Source organism: Hippichthys cyanospilos, chromosome 11 (assembly GCF_059441005.1).
Source record: "Hippichthys cyanospilos isolate Australia breed blue-spotted pipefish chromosome 11, RoL_Hcya_1.0, whole genome shotgun sequence".
Taxonomy (NCBI): Eukaryota; Metazoa; Chordata; class Actinopteri; order Syngnathiformes; family Syngnathidae; genus Hippichthys; species Hippichthys cyanospilos.
The window spans coordinates 1,967,239-1,986,901 of NC_142379.1; the positions used below are offsets into that span (position 1 = coordinate 1,967,239).

A 19,663-nucleotide genomic window follows, 5' to 3' on the forward strand; every position below is an offset into this window, starting at 1 on the left:
GACATAATACTACTTCCTGTTTTCACTCGTCTTCTTTCAAATGTAGTCTCAAACAATAATGTGCCGCTATGGAGTCGCCAACACCCAAAATAATAGTAAATTAATATAATTAAAAGCAGGATTACAAAGGATTTAACGTTGAAAAATTCTGAGCAAAAACTGATCAGACTGATCTTGAAATAGGTCCACTTCCTGTTTTCTTCTTTTAAAAAATGGACAGTCAATGTGCAACGATCTAGTCGAAACACTCAAAATAACAATAAAATAATAATAAATAGTTTCAAATTTGGACAACTGGATCGGCTTCTGACCTTTACAGCCCAACATTTTCCGCATGCGAAGCGCGGACAAAAATTCCACGCTATTTTCCGCTCCTGTTGCTACGTTTCCCTTTTAAGTCTCCATTCTTCCTCAAAGTAAAAGAGAGTTGAAATCGCACCAATTAAACAAATTCAAATTATTATGACTCTGATGTGACTGACCTCATTTGCATCCGTTTGAAAGCATTGAAATGCTCCGTTTGCACGCAGCGAGCGAGTCTACGGTTTTGCTTGTGTGCCGGTGGGCGGCGTGCGGCGTTTGGCATTTATGACTCAGCGCTCTTGCGAGAGTTTGGACTTCACTTGGAGCCAGCAGCAGTTCACGACATCGTTTCTTGTATCGCCCACGAAAATACACTCCCGGTAGTCGTTGCCAAAAGTGAATATGCGTCTCGGTATGATGGCGGAATAATTGGAGGTGAGTGAAGCTTGACCTTGCGCCTCCTGACGCCACGTATTTCACAAGCTTTTATTTTACTAGAACTTCTTGTCGGCCATTAAATTTCAAAGTAATGGCGATATATTGTAGCCTCTCAGTAATGAATGTGTTTTGAGTTCGGGAAAACACAACCAAGGGATGGATAAAAATGAGGATAGTGCACTTAGCATATGGCTTAAAAGGAAAGACGGACTTTTTTCGACCGACGGCAAGAAAAAGTGCAATGGAACGCTTATGGGGTTGGAAAAAATTGATATTTTTTACATTTAAAATACCTTAATGCACCTAAATGCAACCTGTGTTTAAGATGTTGGCTAGTAAACAAAAGCTAGCATTTCTTTTAGCCATCTATGTTTGCATTTATAGTCAGTTTTAGCAAGCTAGTACGTAGCTAGATATCGACAGCAGGACACAGACAGATAGGTCGATAGATAAAAAATTACGAATTTCTGACATAATTTCATTATTTACCGCTGTTTACATTTATACCCATTCACAGCTAGCTATATAGCCATTTATTCTCATATTCATAGTCAGTTTTAGCTAGCTAGTAGATAGCTAGCTACTGACAGATCGATAGAAACAGACAGATAGATCGATAGGTAAAGAGTTTACGAAATTAGTAATTTCATTAGTTCGCGCTGTTTAAATATATAGTCAGTTTAAGCTTGCTGGTTACATAGCCATTTATAGCTAGCTATTTATCCATCTAAATTTACATTCATAGTCAGTTTTAGCTAGTTAGCCAGCTATCCACTGACAGATAGCTCGATAAAGAATTTACGATTACCATAAAACTATTTGGTGTTACACTTACATACACTTACAAGTAGACTTAAAAAACAAACAAACAAACAATCTTAATTTTAGTCCGACTAACTATGTCACAATGCTGTTTGTGCAGCGAACAGTTTGACAGCGTTGGTTTAATTGAACTGATATTAAGCGTCGCTGTATTTACAAATGACGCTAAATCAGGAAAGGGTTATCGAAGAGATCAAGGCACAATGACCTACTTTTATCTTTTTGCCATTTACTTTCTGAATGTCACCGATGATGCAAAAAATAATAATAATGATAAAAAGTCTCAGAGGCATTCCGAACGAGCACCAAAGTGAAACTAATTGAGACGCTGACATTTCCGAGAAGTCGTCGACTGTCGAGAAACAACAACAATAATAATCATAACGAGAGAGGTTTCGTGAGATCGGATTTGCCGTTTTATTGGTCGCGCCTGCGAGAATTTTGGATTAGCAAATCCCATTCGATCATTTAGCAAAATAAACATAGTACAGCGACGTTGACACTAAAAACAACACCCAAATATTTTCTGTGAATGCCTGTTTGAACGGTGACATTTTTTTTTAATTAAAGCGTACAATTTCCAAATATTTTGCCCAAATTCTGAAGAGGGGTCGTTCCACGGCAGCATCTTTATATTCCGCCAAACAAACGGTTAAAAGACATCAAATTCCTCCGGTGTCAGATGGAGAAGTTTCAAAAGAGTTTCCCCAAAAAGTTTTCAACCTTGTAGAAATTTCACAGCGTCAAAGTGCACGTTTTGTGACTAAACGAAAGCCGGCGTTCGCATTCAACTGTCAGTGTTTGCTCCCTAATTGGGGAACAACTTCAAATAATTCCTCGAGTGACAAAAATCCCGGAAGACAGTCGAATGAGGAAAAAAAACGACTATAGATGAGTGCGTTAAAAAAAAAAGAGGAAAAAAAAAACACGGGGGCGCATCCAAGTAAATCGCCTTTTTAAGTCGCTGATATTGAGGACGGAAGTGAGAGAAGCGTGATCACCTGCCAAGAGATTAGGAGAACAAATCCCGTCTGTCAGTATCCCGTCTTGATGCGGAAAAGAAGCTACGTGCTTGATCTGATTGGGATGTAACGCCAAGAAGCGGGACGTGATGAAGGGATTTACTCGTTTTACCTTTCGCTTTTGCGAATAATTCACATGCTTTGCGTTCTAATCTGGAATAACTAATAAAAGCCACAGGTGGATTAACATGCTTTTAGCTGCTCATTGTCTCTCTATATTATATTATATTATATTATATTATATTTTTTGGCAATGTAAGATTTTTTTCTCATGGTTTGAGCCCCTGCGCCTTATAGTCTAGTGTTGCTTATTATACATATTATACTGTATCAGTTTGGTCAAATTTTATCAAATAATCTGATGGCAGTTTTTCAACCTAGTAAACACCTTTTTCCACTACAAATCTGAAAATAAATCCTATGTAACGCAGTGGTCACACCACTGATGGGCTCAATGATTCCTGTCTTTTAACAGGAAACGCTGGCCGGTTTCTCCTAATTGAAATATAATATGTTACCGTTCTTTTGTTCCTGGCGGAATGTGGCAGAATGTTAAAGTACGGAGCCAATTACGGGTATCCATTGTACGAGCGCGAGTGCTGTCTGACATGGTGGCAGCACGCTCCGGCAGCCGTTTCCATGGTTACCATTAATTCAGCATAGTAATAATGATGATAATACAGCGAGAAGGAAAAGTTTGCAAAATGACACATGTCACATTATTAGTAGGCTAGGGTGGAACACTCAACATTAATAATTAATAAGCATGTTAGCAAAAAGATGGAAGCCCAAAAATACAAGCTATGACGTGAACAATATTTAATAGCCATATACTGTGATGTTGCTTTGCTATACATTATGCTAACACACTATGCTAACGCATACAATAGCCGTTTTAATGACGTTTTATGTTATGTTATCTAATGCACATTCACCTTATTATAATGCCTTATGATGTGCTATGCTATTATACTATTAAGAGCTATATGTTGTTTTGCTATGCCAAATGTTATCTTGCTATAAATTCTGTTTTTATGCTAGTGTATATGCATTATGCTATGCTACAGTATGTTATATTCCTTCGCTGAGGTTAATGTTTAGTTTATTACGTGTGACTCTGTTGTGTTGCTAATTGTATGCATTTTATTATGCAATAGACTATATTTTGTTTCAAAGCTGTGCTATTTGTCACGTACAGATGCTATGCTATGTGCTTCTATCACAAGCTAGGCTAGTAAGGCTGTGCTGTGCTATGCATCGAGCTATGCTAAGATGATATGCTATGCTATATTGCTAAAGTTTAGATGTTTTAGTGGTTGCCAATATACATTTTGTTACGCTTTTGACGAGGTTATGTTGCGATTCTGTTATTTGTTATGTTATGTTACATACAGATGATATTAAGCGCTATGCAAGTTAGTCTGTGCTTAGCTATGTCTTGTGTTATGCTATGATGATACGTTATAATATGCTATGCTATACTCTGAAGGCTAAAGTGTCGGTTTTAAATTTGGTGCGAAAAAAGTTATTTTCCGATGCAGTCCGAGCTGTAGAGATGATGTAATCCGCAAGATGAGTATGTGGACGCGCAGCTTGAACTTTTACTCCCCTCTTCCTTTTTGTCTGGTGACCAACTAACAGTCCACTCCAAGTATTAAGACAGGAATGAGAAAAATCCCCCGCGGAGTGCGTCAATCTCGGATAACAAAGACTTTGAGGAGCTAAGAATAAAAAGTCCTATTTCCTTTCGCCACTGGCAAGAAAGAGAGAGGGAGGAAAAAAAAAACGTCTCATTAAAACAGTCCAAAGTGGAACGCGAAGGCAGATGTCGTTCCAAGTTTGACTTTTTACACTATGCACTGAAAGGTGTACCATATACCAGTGGTGCGCAAACTACGGCCCGGGGGCCATTTGCGGCCCGCCATTCACATTTTAGTGGATGGAAGATACTAAGAGTGGGCTGCAATGCTATTTTTAAGAAGGTAATGAAAAGGTTTGATGGTAGGGATTGTTAGGAGTGTGAAAAAACAAATCCTACTTCGCCTCATCACCTTAAAAAGAAAACCTCAACGTAGCAGTTAGGGCAGGTTAGTTTAATTAAGTTACAAAAAACGCAATTCCTCAAGTATAAGACGCACTTTTCTTTCCCAAAAATGAAGGCCAAAAGTATATGTGCATCCTTTAAATGGCAACTTAAAAAATTGATTTTTTTTTTTTTTTTTTTTTTTACACCTTTTGAGGAAGATTGTTCCATCATCCACATAAACCCAGTTTTGATACATAGATGTACATTTTTATATCGTCCGTCTTCTTACTGACAATAATTACCATAGCGGGACGAACTACAGTGCTGGTATAGAACAATACTGGCCTTATTTTCAATAAAAGAAACAAGCAGACGGAACCAACGTCCGAGTCCATTCTCGCTCACGCAAAATAATATTCCTAAAATGGAGAGGATCATATCAAAGTTACGATGTCTCCAGCTGATTCAATTAAGAAAGCACAGAAAGGTATTTTCCATTTTACTAGTTTATAAACTGCTGCTTCCAACTGCTTCGAGCCCATTCAATGTTACGAGGCATTCACTGAACACTCACAATGTGGGAAATCTGAAACACACTTAACAAATACATAAATTATGGCTATGAACACTTAGGAAGAGCTTAGGAAGAAACTATGAAACGGAGCCTATGTTGTTCCTGCACGCATTCCTTTCATACGTCAAAATATAAAAGTACATCAAAATAAGGATGAATGAAAATTTTCGACCATGCATCAAACGCACCAGTTTTGTCTGCTCGCTGAGGACGCGAGCGGTAAATCTCGCAGCGCATTTAAGTGCTTGTCAAGCAACAAAAAATATTCAGCTCAGATTGTTGTCATGGGTGAAAATTAGGTAGGTTACGCAAATGCTTGAAGTGAAGCACCCGACGTTATCGACATAAAGCTTTTATCAATGTGACCTGGCAGCTTGTTCATTGATCACAACCGCGAATCCAAGCCTCCTTCCTGATCAATTTATTCCATCTCGAGTCTTCCCCGTCATGTAGGCGTGCTATTTTTTGGAACTTGTATTTTTAATGTCATTTTAGGGCAGCCAAAGTCACTTTATTCTCCAAGCGAGGCTAGCAAAGCAGTCACGGAGACCCCAAAGTGGCCACTTTGGTCGGGGCCCCTCCCATCTGCTCCCCCACCTCATAATTACGCATTCGGTCGCCTCTCGTAGAGTGCGCCGACATCTGCCGTGCTCCAGGTGACCTTAACCACTGGAGCTGCAGCAAGCCCCCACGTAATGACCACTCTCAACCTCGGGGGCCGCCATCATCGCCCCGTAAATACACAGCGCCCCGGCGGGAAGCTGCCGGCTTTTCACAAATGGACACGCCGCGCTCCACGGTGGCTTTTGTGTCTGCGGCGGGAGGGAAGGAGACTATAAAAACCAAAATGGTCAAAAAAGCTTGATTGAAGACTTTTTTTTTTTTTTGCCGCCCGTTCAGTCGCAGCAGCCAGGTGGCAAGATGTCTTCCAAGCAATTTCTCAAAGCCCTGGCCTGAAGAAAGGAGGCGGTCCACGCGGGCCGACCTTGTTGGAAATGCTCGGGCTCGGTGTAATTGGAGATGCGAGGCGGGTCAAAGTGAAAGTGCTTGTGTAACCAATGACCATTAATGTCAATTTTCCAGTGCAGCTGCCTTGCGTCGCCGTACCCTTCTGATCAAATTTCATGCTTGTTTAGCTCGTTCACTGCCATTGACGACGATAGATGTCAAAAACCTTAATCCCTCGACTATAACTCTTTTTTTTTTTTTCCTGAAATTGAAGGTCAAAAGTTTTTTGATCTACACTATTTGAGGAAAATTGATCTGTCAGCCACACGATGCGCATTTTTATGTCAACCGTATTCTTACTTACAATAATTATCGTAACGGGTGGATTTTAGTTGGCTGTTAGCCGCCAGTGCCTGTTGCAGCTAACAGCAGCTCGTGTTAGCTGAGCTTGTTACGGCATGACAGTATTTTCAATAAAAGAAACGAGCAGGCCGAACCGACGTCCGAGTCCATCCTTATTCACTCACGGAAATATTACGAAAACGGAGAGGATCATGTCGAAGTTATGATGCTGATTCGATTATAGAGCTGTGTGCACCGGTAAGAGAACACGGAAAGGTTTTCCATTTGACTTGTTTATTACACACAACGGTGTAACACGGATGCTGCGCAACTTCGGGTATTTATGGTAAAACGAACAAAAACAACTGCTTCGAGCGCATTCAGTTACACTGGCGAGGCGTTCACTGATCACTCACAATGTGGGAATTCTGAAACACATGAGAGATGTATAACTTATGGATATGAACAAAGACGATTTGAAGAATTTAGGAAGATGAGAATGATTCTGTTTTGCTAATGTTTCTACATTGTCGCCAAAGCGTCGGTGCGTCTTATACACGGTAACATGGTAAATACCAAAATCCGACCCCAAAATTAAGGCTGCATTACAGTTTTGAAGTAACTTGCCCAACACTGCTACTTTATTATTCCGGGACGCCTCCACAGAATTTTGATACGCTAAATCGGACGGTAACCATAAAAGTACACTTGAGCGCAATTAAAAATGTAAATGTCAATGATTTGTGATGTACAGTAAATGCTAAGTAGCTGTGCGCTATTTAAAGCTCTCATATAAGCGAGTGCAAAAGCCTGGTGTGCGATTGCGGCCTGGATGATAAGGGCAAGCTATAAATTGGTTTCTAAAAGGGCTTATGTGATTAGGCTCATTCTTGCTTGAGTCACACATACAGTAAGTATGAAGAATATTTATATGCCTTCGAATGAATTCCTATATGTATTTGTTGCTAGCTGACGTACATGGCTTCAACTAACAACATGGCCGCCAACAGAGAGGAGCAAGTTTTGTTTACAAAATCGTTGCCGTTATTTCGAGGCATTTTCGACTCTCTAGCACTAGGGCACGGGTGTGAAACTTCAGTCCTCGAGGGCCGGCATCCTGCGTGTTTTCGAACCCTGTCACTCAATCAAACCTCAGTCAAAGGATGAAGGATCGTTTTCAAGCTAAATCAGGTGTTGGGAAACCGGAAAACATGCAGTATACCGGCCATCGAGGACTGGTGTTCGACACCTGTATGCTAGGGCACAAGCGTCAACCTCCAGTCCTCGAGGGCCGGTATCAGGGGCCATTGTACAACTGTTGATGTCAACTGTCGCTGTCGAATTGTTTGCTGTAGGATTGTTTTGTTGATCAGTTGCATGATTTTACTGTTCCGCGTTATCTTGTCTGTCGTAGTGTATTTAGTTTCCGGTTTCCTTTCGGTTCTTGTCGGGTCACTGTCTAACTGTTAAAGTCGAATTTTTGGTTGTGGGATTGTTTGGTCGATGAGTTGCGTGACTTTGGTGTTTGAGAAATTTGAGTACGTTTATTTCTTAGTTTTGCTTTGTTACTTTGTTTTCATTTGCCAACTTTGTAGTCCGTTTGTTTTGTTCATTTTAAATTTGTATTTTTTTTTTCCGAATGCAACCCGCTTTCGGGTCCAAACCCTTCCAAATCTCGACACCCCTCACCCACCATACCAAATTGTGACATCACAAGTCTGTGGGCTGTGGCAAATTTCATTTTTTGGTCCTGGGCCGCTGACAAATAAACGCAGGGCCACATCCGGCCCCCGCGCCGCAGGTTGTAGACCCCAATTTAAAGGAAGATCAGATTAGCTTGTTAAAAATGGCTGGCCGCACTTCATTTGTTTCCCCGCTGCGTCGGGTTTGTGTTGTTGTTTTTCCCTCCCCGCCTATGAGGCTCCATCTTTTCTTGTTCCTCTTTTTCTCTCTTTCCCCATCGGTATGCAGCTGCCGTGCGGACCACGACTGATCCCTCTTTATGAGGACATGCGATTCTGGGCTTTTATCTCCCACCTTGCCTTGCAAAATACACACGCCTGCATTCACTATCCTAACTTTCATCTATCGCCAATATGGCAAGCCTTGAAAGAGGAGGAAGTCAAATGGGAGAGCTTTTTATTAGCATCAAGGAGCTTCTTGTACCTTGTGGGTTTTTGCTTTGTTTTGTTGGGGTTTTTTTCTTGAAATTCGTCATCCGACCTTTGTTCGAATAGAAAAACGCCACAATCAGATTTTCATGAATTCATCATCTTTCGGAAGGCCTCGTCTTGCCTGGAATTGACTAGATTTTGAAATCAATGGGTGAACATATCTATTGTATAAATTAAACCCACAAAAAACAAAGTCATAAGGAGTGAACTAGGATCTGCTATTTCGTATTTTCCGCACTATAAGATAGCGGAAATATCAGTGCTTTAAAATAGTTACTGTCAGCACTAAAGATTTTATTTTGTTAATATAATATTCAGTTGTTGTAAGAGTCATTTCAATAAATAGTTAAATACTTGTGACTTGAAAAACACGGTTGTAATGCGTTTGTTAATTTTCAATTTTGTCAAATTTTAGATCCGTTTATGGCCCTCGAGTCAGCTCCATCTAGTGGATGCATAACGCAAGCTCAGCCACTACTGTAGCTTCTATTCTATGCGCCTTATAATTCGGTGTGCCCTAGATAAGAAAACAGTTTTAAAATAGGCCAATCATTGAAGTTGCCTTATAATCCATGGCAGAAATATAGTGCGGAAAATGCCGTAGCTAAATTTTGAAGCTTTCTTCTCGGCTCAATGCCGTGAAATGTGGGTAATCATTTTGAAGTCAGAAAAAATGCTGCATACATAGTGCTAAATTGTGAGTTTTAAAACTGTCTTTATACTCTGATTATTTGACTGCTTGCCATTGGCATATTTCCATCTCTAAGTGTTAAATGAATCAAAAATGCTAGTGACAGAAAGAAAACAATGATTTTGTTTGAGGGATCTGGGGGCTGAGCTGCAGAAAGAAAAGTGAGATGATCGCATTTGCCAAATGCAATTCGCAGGCACAAAGCCCATTGGAGCGGCAATGAGGGCCAGAAGGAACTGGGAAAGGTCAACACTGCAAAAGAAGCGTCACAAACTCCCCCATGACCCAAGAGCCAAACAGGATTCTTTGGAGAACCCCGGATGGAAATGGATTAGATGAGCTCCAACCGAAACGAGTACAACACCTTTTTTTTCGACGTCTGATCCCACACCGTTATAAAGACGTGAGCAATAACCCAATAAAATCTTTGCACTCTAATACAAACTCTCTCGGACACTTTTTCTGCGGGTCTACTTATGAAGGAAAGTTCCTTCAAAGGTATTGTTGCTGGCTCTCGGGACTGAATGTTACAAAAACTCACAAGAACCCCTGGAAACCAAGACATTTTTACAGGGGTGTATCTTGGAGACTAGAGACTGCATCATAAGGCACATAGAATAGAAGCTATAGTAGTGGCTGGGGTTGTGTTAAGCATCCACTAGATGGGGCTGCGCTAATGCCAATGTCAACGAAACGATCAGATAAATGCGTCAAAATGCAAATGTCCAATGCCTAAGCTAACATTTGAAGCTACAAAATGGAGGCGCTCCAGGAATAAGGGTGCGCCTCAGTATAAATTGTGTGCACGTTTGACGCCAGCCTTATATGTGACAGCCCAGAGCTTCACTTGCTTTTGCCCTCAAATTTTTTTGACAGACATTTTCAATACAAACACACACACATACCCTCACACAGTCAGAAGATGAAACACAAGTGCATTTTCTCAGCTATCAAGTGGCGTTGAAAAGTGCCACCCTGCAGTATACGCTCCCAATGAAAAATTACCCTGCGTAGGTGGCAAAGCAATACTGCGAATGTAGAAGAAACCATTTTAAACCAGAATAGCTCTCATTGGAGCGTGAAACTCCAAAGATTTTTTTTTTTTTTTTTGGGGTGTTACAGTTTATGCATTCGCCAACGCACACTCTGACAAGAAAACGGGGCAGCGGCAGACAATGAAGAATGAAAATCTTGTTTTGCAAGCTCACAATCCAAACCAGAAAAAAAAAAAAACTACTTAACTCTAAACTCAACTTAAAGTGTCAAGTTCAGGACACCTTGAACATTTAATTAACAACAAACAGGAAGGAAGACAACTAGTGTTGTTTTCTTACGAGGAGAGCAGACAGGAAGTTGACATTTTCAGATCTCCTTACAGATCCTTTCCGCTCCTCATTTATTACAAATGGCGAAACACGCATACGTCTTTTTGACAGCGATCTTACTCCATATTTAAGCAACAGATGAATAACCACAAATGGTGCAGCAGCACAAATAGACGATTTAACAACGCTAACATGCATATACTATTTATCCCCTGCGAAAAACAAATAATATTACTGCAGCTTATGGACCCAAATATTTGTGAGACAAGAGCAGTAGTGTATTTTTTTTTGTCTTTTTTGTCCTGCTTACAAGTAACACAATAAAGACAACAACTGCATTCGATTGGTTACTCAAAGTGAATCCAAGCAATTACATGATAAAAATCATCATGTAGTGTAACAAGAATGACTTGTAATAAGACATTCGCTTTAATGAGGCAATAAAAAGCAACAACAGCAATTTTGCTACTTAATGATGCCGATCAGCTCATCTGTCCATCATCCGCTTGCGAAAATTAAACAAAAGTCAATAAACGAAGGTCCATTTCAACCCCTTTGTGCCATTTATGTCCACCTCGCTCAGAAAGGATTAGGACCAGTGAAGAAAAACAAAAGGTTCTCAGAAAACTGCCAAGTGAAAATACAGTAAGAATTTCAGCTCAGAATTCTGATTTTAAAGTCAGTGAGTGTAAAGAAATTCGGTCAGAAATCTAATTTTATTCTCAGACTTTAACCCCTAGGTGAAATTTTGACCTAACTTGGGCTTTGTGATGTTTTTGATATGTGATATCACAGGAAAAACATACAAATAAAACCACTAGGAGGCTATAATATTTCATAGATTGTCAAAACATGACGACTTTCAATATGCCGTGCTCCCATCCCTTCTAAAAACAGGAGGTTGAGAGTTACACCCTATAGGTGTTAAATGCAGCCCATGGCAGGCTCATTTACTGCCATTCAAAATGTGAAATATTGTCAATTTTGCACATCTTGAAAACCCCATGTTTTATCGTGCGTTTCCCCGGATTGGGGCGCGATACAAACTTTTGTGTTGACAACCCAAAACCACCGGGTGGCGCTAGCTGCCAATTTATGAGATTTGCAAGCTTTTCAATGACTTGGATGACTGCCTTAGCCTGGACTCCCATCATGCAAAAGTCTTCAAGTCATAATACTCTAACGATGACATCATAAATATTTTTGTTTCAATTTCATGAATATATAAATATACAGTGTGTTACTTTTGCTATTGTCGCATTTTTTACATTTTTTTACATAGGGGGCGTAGGCCCCCCCCAAAAAAATCAACAAAAACAATGTATATATGTCTGCACAGGGCTGACGCCTCTGAACATTTTGAGGGGTTGAAAATAAATATATATTTATATTTGATGATGTTATGACCCTTTTAAAATCAGCCCAAATTGGGTGAAAAATCATCAGAAAAGTAATTTCGAAATCTATCGGAGTTTCTTGAAGAAATCCGGGTCCGAACAAGCCACGTGTAGTCAAATCAGGCCTAAGAATCGATTCCCCTCATGGGGGAATTTCTCCACCTTGACCCGTAATTTCATGTTTGCGGTTAGAAGATATGAGCTATCGCTTCGGCCTCCCCGCCATCATATGAGTACACCCCAGCATGCGCTGCCATGCAAACCGATCCGGAATCGATAAAATGCGCGGCAGCAGATCCCGTATCGGCTTCTACCGGCACAAAATGGACACATTGAAGAAGAGGCATATTTGCAGTTAATCAATGCGGCGAGAATAAAACACAGCCCTAATGGACTTCCTGAATCTTTACCAAACATCTTTGGGGCTGCTTTTCCTTCAAATATGTTGAGCGCTAGAAAACGCCTCACGCGTTGATCGGATTGGATTTCATGTTGCCGGGGCTTGAAAACTCCATCGAATGTCCTATTGCCAAAAAAACAACAACTTGAGGGAGATGCCAAAAGCACAACAAACAGCCTCGCCGCTAAGATCAATATTTACTCAGGTCTCTCGTCAACGCCAGCTTTATGGAGTTTCAAACACACGTGCGCACACACACAAAGTGCTTTGTAGTTAAGCTCATGCACGTTTCAAATTGTGTTTTGAAATTCAGCATTTGTGCAAATCGGGGGTATCGAGAATTTTTCAACACCTTTTATGTACAGTATTTACCATTTTGTTGTTGGTGTACTTTTATTTTTATATGTATACTATCATATATTATACAATAATTATGTATTGTACAAAAAATAAAATAATTGAATTTATAGTTATTTATTTATATAAGCTACACTTAATAACAATAAAATACTATTATTGATAATTATGTTACATTTAAAAAACATTAAAGTATTTATATTTTTATTATGTATTGCATGAGAATTATATAGTATATAATAAATAGTACATATAATTATATAGTATATAATAAATATATATAATTATATAACTTATATTTACATGTATACTTAAATTTATATTTAAACAAATATTATATATATATGTATATATATATTTTTTTCATTTTTATATTCATATTATTATTATTATGAATATTATTAATATCTCCAGTGTTAAGGATGTAGCAGATTACCAAAATGACTGATTTTCTGCATTTGTTTTTTTTTTAATTTAGTTTTAGTATTTATTTGAAGGCAGGTGGCACCCCCAAGCAAATTTTGATGGATGAGTCCAACGACTCCAGTCAAACATATACTGAAAAACACTTTGAATGTGGTGAATTTTTGAGTTTGAGAAGCCTTTCAAAAAATTTTTATGGCACCCCCCCCCCCCCCCCCCCTTTTTTTTTTGACTCCCACTAAATAGATAAGATCTTATTGAAGGACCAAAAACCTATTGAAAAATGGCCGTCTTTCAACCATTCACCCGGGCATTTTTCTCAAGTTAGAGTCGGGCCGGAAAAAGAGGCGTTTTCACGGCGAGTCGTGCATATTGACGAGCGGCGGCAGCATCAAACGCCGCTGCTGAAAGCCAGGCGGGCTGTCACAGCGGGAGCCGGAAATACTCCTCGCAAGTGTCATCAGGCCACAGCTGGATGGGAGGCCATCTTCAAGCCGCGCAAGGATGAGAAAGCCAGGGCCCAGGTTGCTCCAAAAAACCACACCAAAGTCTCATTTTGTCAAGACAAATCATTCCTTGGGATCTTTGCAAGCAACACGCTGAGCTTTTTGGTGCAGCAACGGCGCCTCTGTTGGTCGCAGGGGGGAACTGCACCCTACTTTGCCTCAATTGAGAATCAATTCGGCACGAATCGACAAGGTTATAAACAATTCATTCATCAATTACGCCTTCTTAAGGTTTGCAACAAATATATATATTACGGTAATAGAAAATAGGAATCAATCATGATCAGGAGAAATAATCGAGAAATTATATATATATATATATATATATATATATATATATATATATATATATATATTCATGAAAATTACTCACAATCATATCAATTGAAATCTATTACGATTGCATGATAAAATATTTACTTGAATATAATATATATATATAATATATAATAATAATATTTACTTCATTGACTTCGTTTGTGTCCATTGAAGTGGACATTTGGTTTTGGTTTACACATTTTGATTAATTGGAAATATTCTACTTTGCCCAAGTGTGCTCGGCAGAGGACGTCCTGGCATTTTCAATGATGTCTCATGTGTTTGGGTGGGATGCAATTCACTTTGCTGCCTTGCTGAGACAAAATGGACACACCACTGGACACAAATAAATAGGCTAAATCTATATTCACAAAAAAAAAAAAAAACACAAATATAAAACATATGAGAGTGAACTGGAAAATATTAATCACATTACTTTTTTTTATATCCTGAAAGCATGTGGGGGCTCTTCCTTTATGTCCACAATTGTGTCCCATTTTGTCTCAGGAAGACAGTAAGGTGAACTGTGTCCAACCCAAACTCATGTGGTATCATTGGTAAGACCAGGGTGTACTCTACAAAGCACGGTAGAACACAGTGGGGTCGCTTGAACGAGTCAAACAACATGGACCAAAAACAGATGTCCACTACAGTGGACGCAAACGAATAGGCTGGGTCTTTACTCACACACACAAAAAACACATTATAGACAAATGTGAAATGATACCGTGATGAAAATATGAACGTGAACAGGAAATTATTAATCACATGACATTCTTTTTAGACTCTCCTGAAAGCATTAGGGGGTTCTTCATTTGTGTCCACAATTGTGTCCCATTTTGTCTCGGCAAGACAGTAAAGTGAATTGCATTCAAACCATACACATGAGGTATCATTGGAAACGCCAGGATGCCCTCTACCTAACACACTAGAACACAGTAGAGTTTCTTGAATGACTCAAAAGATACTGACCAAAAACTAACGTCCATTTAGGTGGACGCAAAAAAATAGACTGGGTCTAAGGAAGATATATAAGAAAATATATACCTTTTAAATGTTGCAAAATATGGCAAGGATGGGTGTTTTCCATTTTGGATTTTTCAGGGGTAGTCAGGAGGGGGGTTATGTGTGCATGGGGGAGGGGGGGGGCATCAATCACACACCCCTGAGTTTCTACGTGCACGCCTATCGTTCGCGGATATACAGGGGCGGCGGCTGCGCGTGCACCAGCCAAGACGGCGAGGATGGGACGATTCTACACCAGGGAGGGATGGGGGAATGGGATGGGGGGGGGGGGCATATTTTTGGGAGACGAGGCAGTGAGGATGAGGAACTTGAATCCGCACACATTACTTGAGCTGCTGCATATTAACTTGCCACACAATCAACAAAAGGTATAAAGGTGTGCGCTGCTACACACACATAGCGCTGGAGGTGACTGCTGCAGTCACACACACACATAACGTCAAACGCAAAACACACAACTTCTGCCGCCCCCCTGCAAACACACAAACTTGTGTCGCCGCAGTGTTTCCGCTGGGAGCACGCGCACGCACGCACGCACGCACGCGCAACTTTAACGCATTCCAGCACACGCAAAACAAGAAGATGGAGAACAGGCGTCTTTTTTTTTTTTTTGTGGTCCCCCCTCGCATTCGCGCACACCACGCCCCGGTTTTGCAGCATCAGCCTCCCCGCGTGCACTCACCTCCAAAGATGCCGGCGAGGAGGAAGAGCAAGTGGCGCTGGACCGTCGTCATCTTCACTTCTCAAGTGTTTGGCTCCCTCGTCGTGACTTGGCGCTCCACGCGTGGCGGAACGTCGGGGGGGAGGGGGGGGTCACTTATCCAGAGGGGACTTTTACATGGATGAACTCTGACGGGGGATGATGATGATGATGATGATGATGTTCGAGAGGAGGAAGAAGGAGGAGGAGGGAGGTGGGTGAGGAAAGGGTGGGGGTAGGGGGGGGGGCAGCCGGTCCTCTTCTGGAGCAGGACGACGCTGACTGCTGGTCGGCAGCCTGCACGTGCAGCCCGCGGCTCCCGTGCTGCTTGTTGATTGGATGACGGGGAGGAGACAAAGCCCCGCCCACTTGTAGACCGCTTCTCAAGCTGAGGTTTGCGAGCTGTAACCTGGAGGGTCCGCAAAATAAATTGCAGAAAATTAGGTTGTATCCTTTGACTCTTTTTAATATTTTACACCAATTAAAAAATATGATAAATATTTTTTTTAAACTATTTAAATTGATAAAAAAAAATATAAAACAAAAACTGATTTGAAATGTCTCTTTTTTACTCAGGGTAAGCAGAGAATGGATTCTAGATTAGGAATATATCAGTTATCGGCTGGACTGATATCTGATATCTATTTTTTAAAAAAATTTTATGATGTGATGCCATTAAACCTTCAAGGAACTAATTAGAATTTTTATTCATTTTCTAGGATAGTGGGCGGACCCCCGGGGTCTGTGGCCTGACTGCAGCGGGTCAGTGAAATCATTTGAGTTAATTTTATTTTATTTTATATTACCGTAATTGTGAAAGAATTTACGACTCTTCAATACAGAAATCAATTCAACCAGTGTAATAAATTTTTAAAAAGTAATCATTTTGAAATTTGTCGACGTGTTTCGTGTCCACAATTGTTTGCTAACGAGGCGATGAAGCCAGCAAAATTTGGGTATTTGTGTAAAATTATTCAAAAAACATGAGCTGAATTTAAATAAAAAAAAAAAAAAAAATTCTGGAGCAAAACAATTTGCTAATAAATAGTATCTAAAAAAATTGTATACCTAAAACTATCATTTTTTAACATTAACAAAAGAAAAGTGCAATAAGAATCAACATTCAACAACTTAACAACGTTTTTTAAGCATTTATACAGGTCAGGTTACAGCTTAGTCTAAAACTGAAAAAAAAAAATCTACCAAGTGCGTCAAAGTGCCTGAAATGCAAAAACACAATTGCGCCCCTCCTCATTTAATGCAATTACACACGACTGCTCCAAAACTAATAAACAGGAAGTTACCAGGCTGATATGGAAGCAGGAGTTAGGAACATCCCAAAATCTTCTCAAAAATATGTTTTCCCTTCGCGTTCTGCCTAGCAACAAGCGGCCAATCGCATCTTTAGAATGACGAGGCGGTGCCGTGTTTATTTAAAGCTCCACTTGAACCGCGTATGGCGATCCGCGCATCTGCTCTGCGGAAAATCTCCACTTGTTTGCGACGAATAAACTGGAAAGACAGCTTACAAGTACACCACTTTATGTATGGATTAGTTCAAAGGCAGCGTTGGATGTTTCTTCTCTTTTTTCATGCTTTTGTAGCCACATGAGACTTATATGCTCCGGCCGATCTAATAAAGTGATGAAGAATTGCCTTTCGGGGCCTCGCGGGATTCAATGTGTAGCATCGTGACCGCGCCGGCGCTCCGCCGCTGTGAATCATCCGCGAGCCGCACGATGCTCGTGCGCGTGTTTCGCTATAGCGCCGGGGTCAAGGGGTTAACTGTATTGAAAGCGTTGATGGCTCCATAGGGAGGATGGCGTTAAAAGGCTGAAGCGGAACAACGTGCCAAGGGGCTGATTAGTTTGAAAACGCCCATGTTATGTTGCGGGTCACAGAGCGGTGGTAATATGTATATATTAAAAAAAAAAAAAAAATCAGATGGATTGGTTGTTTTTATTTTCTTGTTGAAATGCATTTTTAAATGGCAGTTCATCTGTAGATCTGTATGGCATGACAAAAGTGTCATAGCTGGTCAATTCACACAAAAACCTAGAAGCTCCCAAATGACATTAGTTGAGCCTTCACGTCAAATAAAAGAATCCGAAGTTTGAGCTTCCTGGCGCAAACGGTTTTTAAGTTACGGCCTTTCAAAGTTTGGGCGCCGCGCCCACTTCCTGGATCAGGAATTTGCGCTCTAAATTTGGGAACGTATTTGGAGTCCCTCATGTTTTGTTTTAAGACAAAAAAAGACCTGTAAAATTACTATCTTCTTGCATTTTAGATTGTCTGGACTCAGAACTGATGTAGGTGTACTATTTTGAGGAATATTGACCTTTTAAAAGTGGCTTTCTATTTAATCGATGACGCAATACGTTTTCATTCACAATTTCAGTCTCTCTCTAGAGCACAGGTGTCAAACTCCAGTCCTCGAGGGCCGGTATCCTACATGTTTTCAAATCTTTTCCCTCAAAAACACCTGATTCAAATGATTGGGATCATTTTAAAGCTCTTGCAGAGCCTGCTAATGTGCTAATCATTTGAATCAGGTGTGTTGGGGAAAGAAAACTGGAAAACAAGCTGGATGCCGGCCCTCGAGGACTGGAGTTCCACACCTATGCTCTAGAGAGATACTGTATTTACACACACACACACACACACGCACACACACACACACACACACACACACGCACACGGAAACAGACGCTTCTGTATGTTTGACTAAGAGATGAATGGCTGACCAACTAATAAACCAACAAACAAACTGTCTTGACTCAAAACCCGATCAACTAACGAAGCAACTAAGTGACCAGCGATACTAACCAATTAAAGTCCAAAGCAAGTGACAGACCAAGTGCTAAATGACCAACTACAACTGAACATGTTTGACTCTTGAGCGGGATTTTGTCCAAATCTTCGATACTTACACCAATGGCATTTCACGGCAAAAGGAAAGCCTTGAAATAAGATCCTAGGGAGCTGAAATTTCACCCAGAAGATGACAACATTTCAAAGTTCAACATGGCGCAACCGCTTTGTTATCACATTTGAAAATGTATCAGAATTTGACCCTAAATTTCAGGGTGTGTCCTAAATTTGGGGGATTATGATAAGTGCACAGCCAATGAAGAAGTCCAGATTCTGCACCCCCCCCCCCCCCCCCCCCCGCCCATATCAGTAAACGCTGGGCTCTGTGGGGGTTAGCAGCCCGCGCTAACAAAAGGGCCACACCACTTGAGTGCAAAATGAAGCTGTCAAAACTCTTCAGCATCTTCTCTGCAAAACGCCGGTCACGTTTCTTGGCTGTTCCTGACCATCTGCTCTCCTTGGTGACTTCAGCGTACGCTTCCTCCTCCTCCTCCTCCTCCTCCTCCGTCCTGACATCTTTTACACTAACATGACGTCGGATGCACATAGGCAAAAACTGCACAACTGACACCCTCACGCCATTTTCACGCCATCTCCACAGACACTTTTTGAATCATGCTGCATATTGCAAAAAAGCATTGGAGACATGCAATATATGAACTTCCATTTGCATTATTGTTATTTGCAAAGTTCCAATCATTTATCTTTTCCCATAGAAATGAAGGGGAATGGCTTTCATCTGTAACCCCCCCCCCCCCAAAAAAAAACCTGTAATATATTATTATATATATTAATCTCCTTGGCAACCTGCCAAAGTCAGCTGGGATAAGCGCCTGCTACCCTTGGGAGGAGAAGCAACTCTAGAAAACGTCTGGAAAACGGCTGTTCCACTACATTTGCTCTTAATTTGAAAATAAATAACTTTTTCTGTTGTATTATTGATAGAGATACATAAATACCCAAACCTGCATAGCAGCAATGTTCTACCAAGTTTATGATT

At 40.5% G+C, this 19,663-nt stretch overlaps 1 protein-coding gene across 2 annotated transcripts in view; it reads right to left on the reverse strand.

The window, feature by feature from the left end:
- Window positions 1–15,906, reverse strand: part of LOC148415418 (cell adhesion molecule 2-like) — an 84,522-nt gene extending 68,616 nt beyond the window's left edge. The window contains exon 1 of one of the 2 annotated variants that reach the window (XM_088428207.1): window positions 15,775–15,906. In XM_088428207.1, coding sequence (XP_088284333.1) covers window positions 15,775–15,826 — 52 coding nt within the window. In that variant the 5' untranslated portion in view covers window positions 15,827–15,906. The remainder of the gene's footprint in view (window positions 1–15,774) is intronic. The other variant, XM_088428208.1, reaches the window with a different exon arrangement.
- Window positions 15,907–19,663: the final 3,757 nt, after the last annotated feature.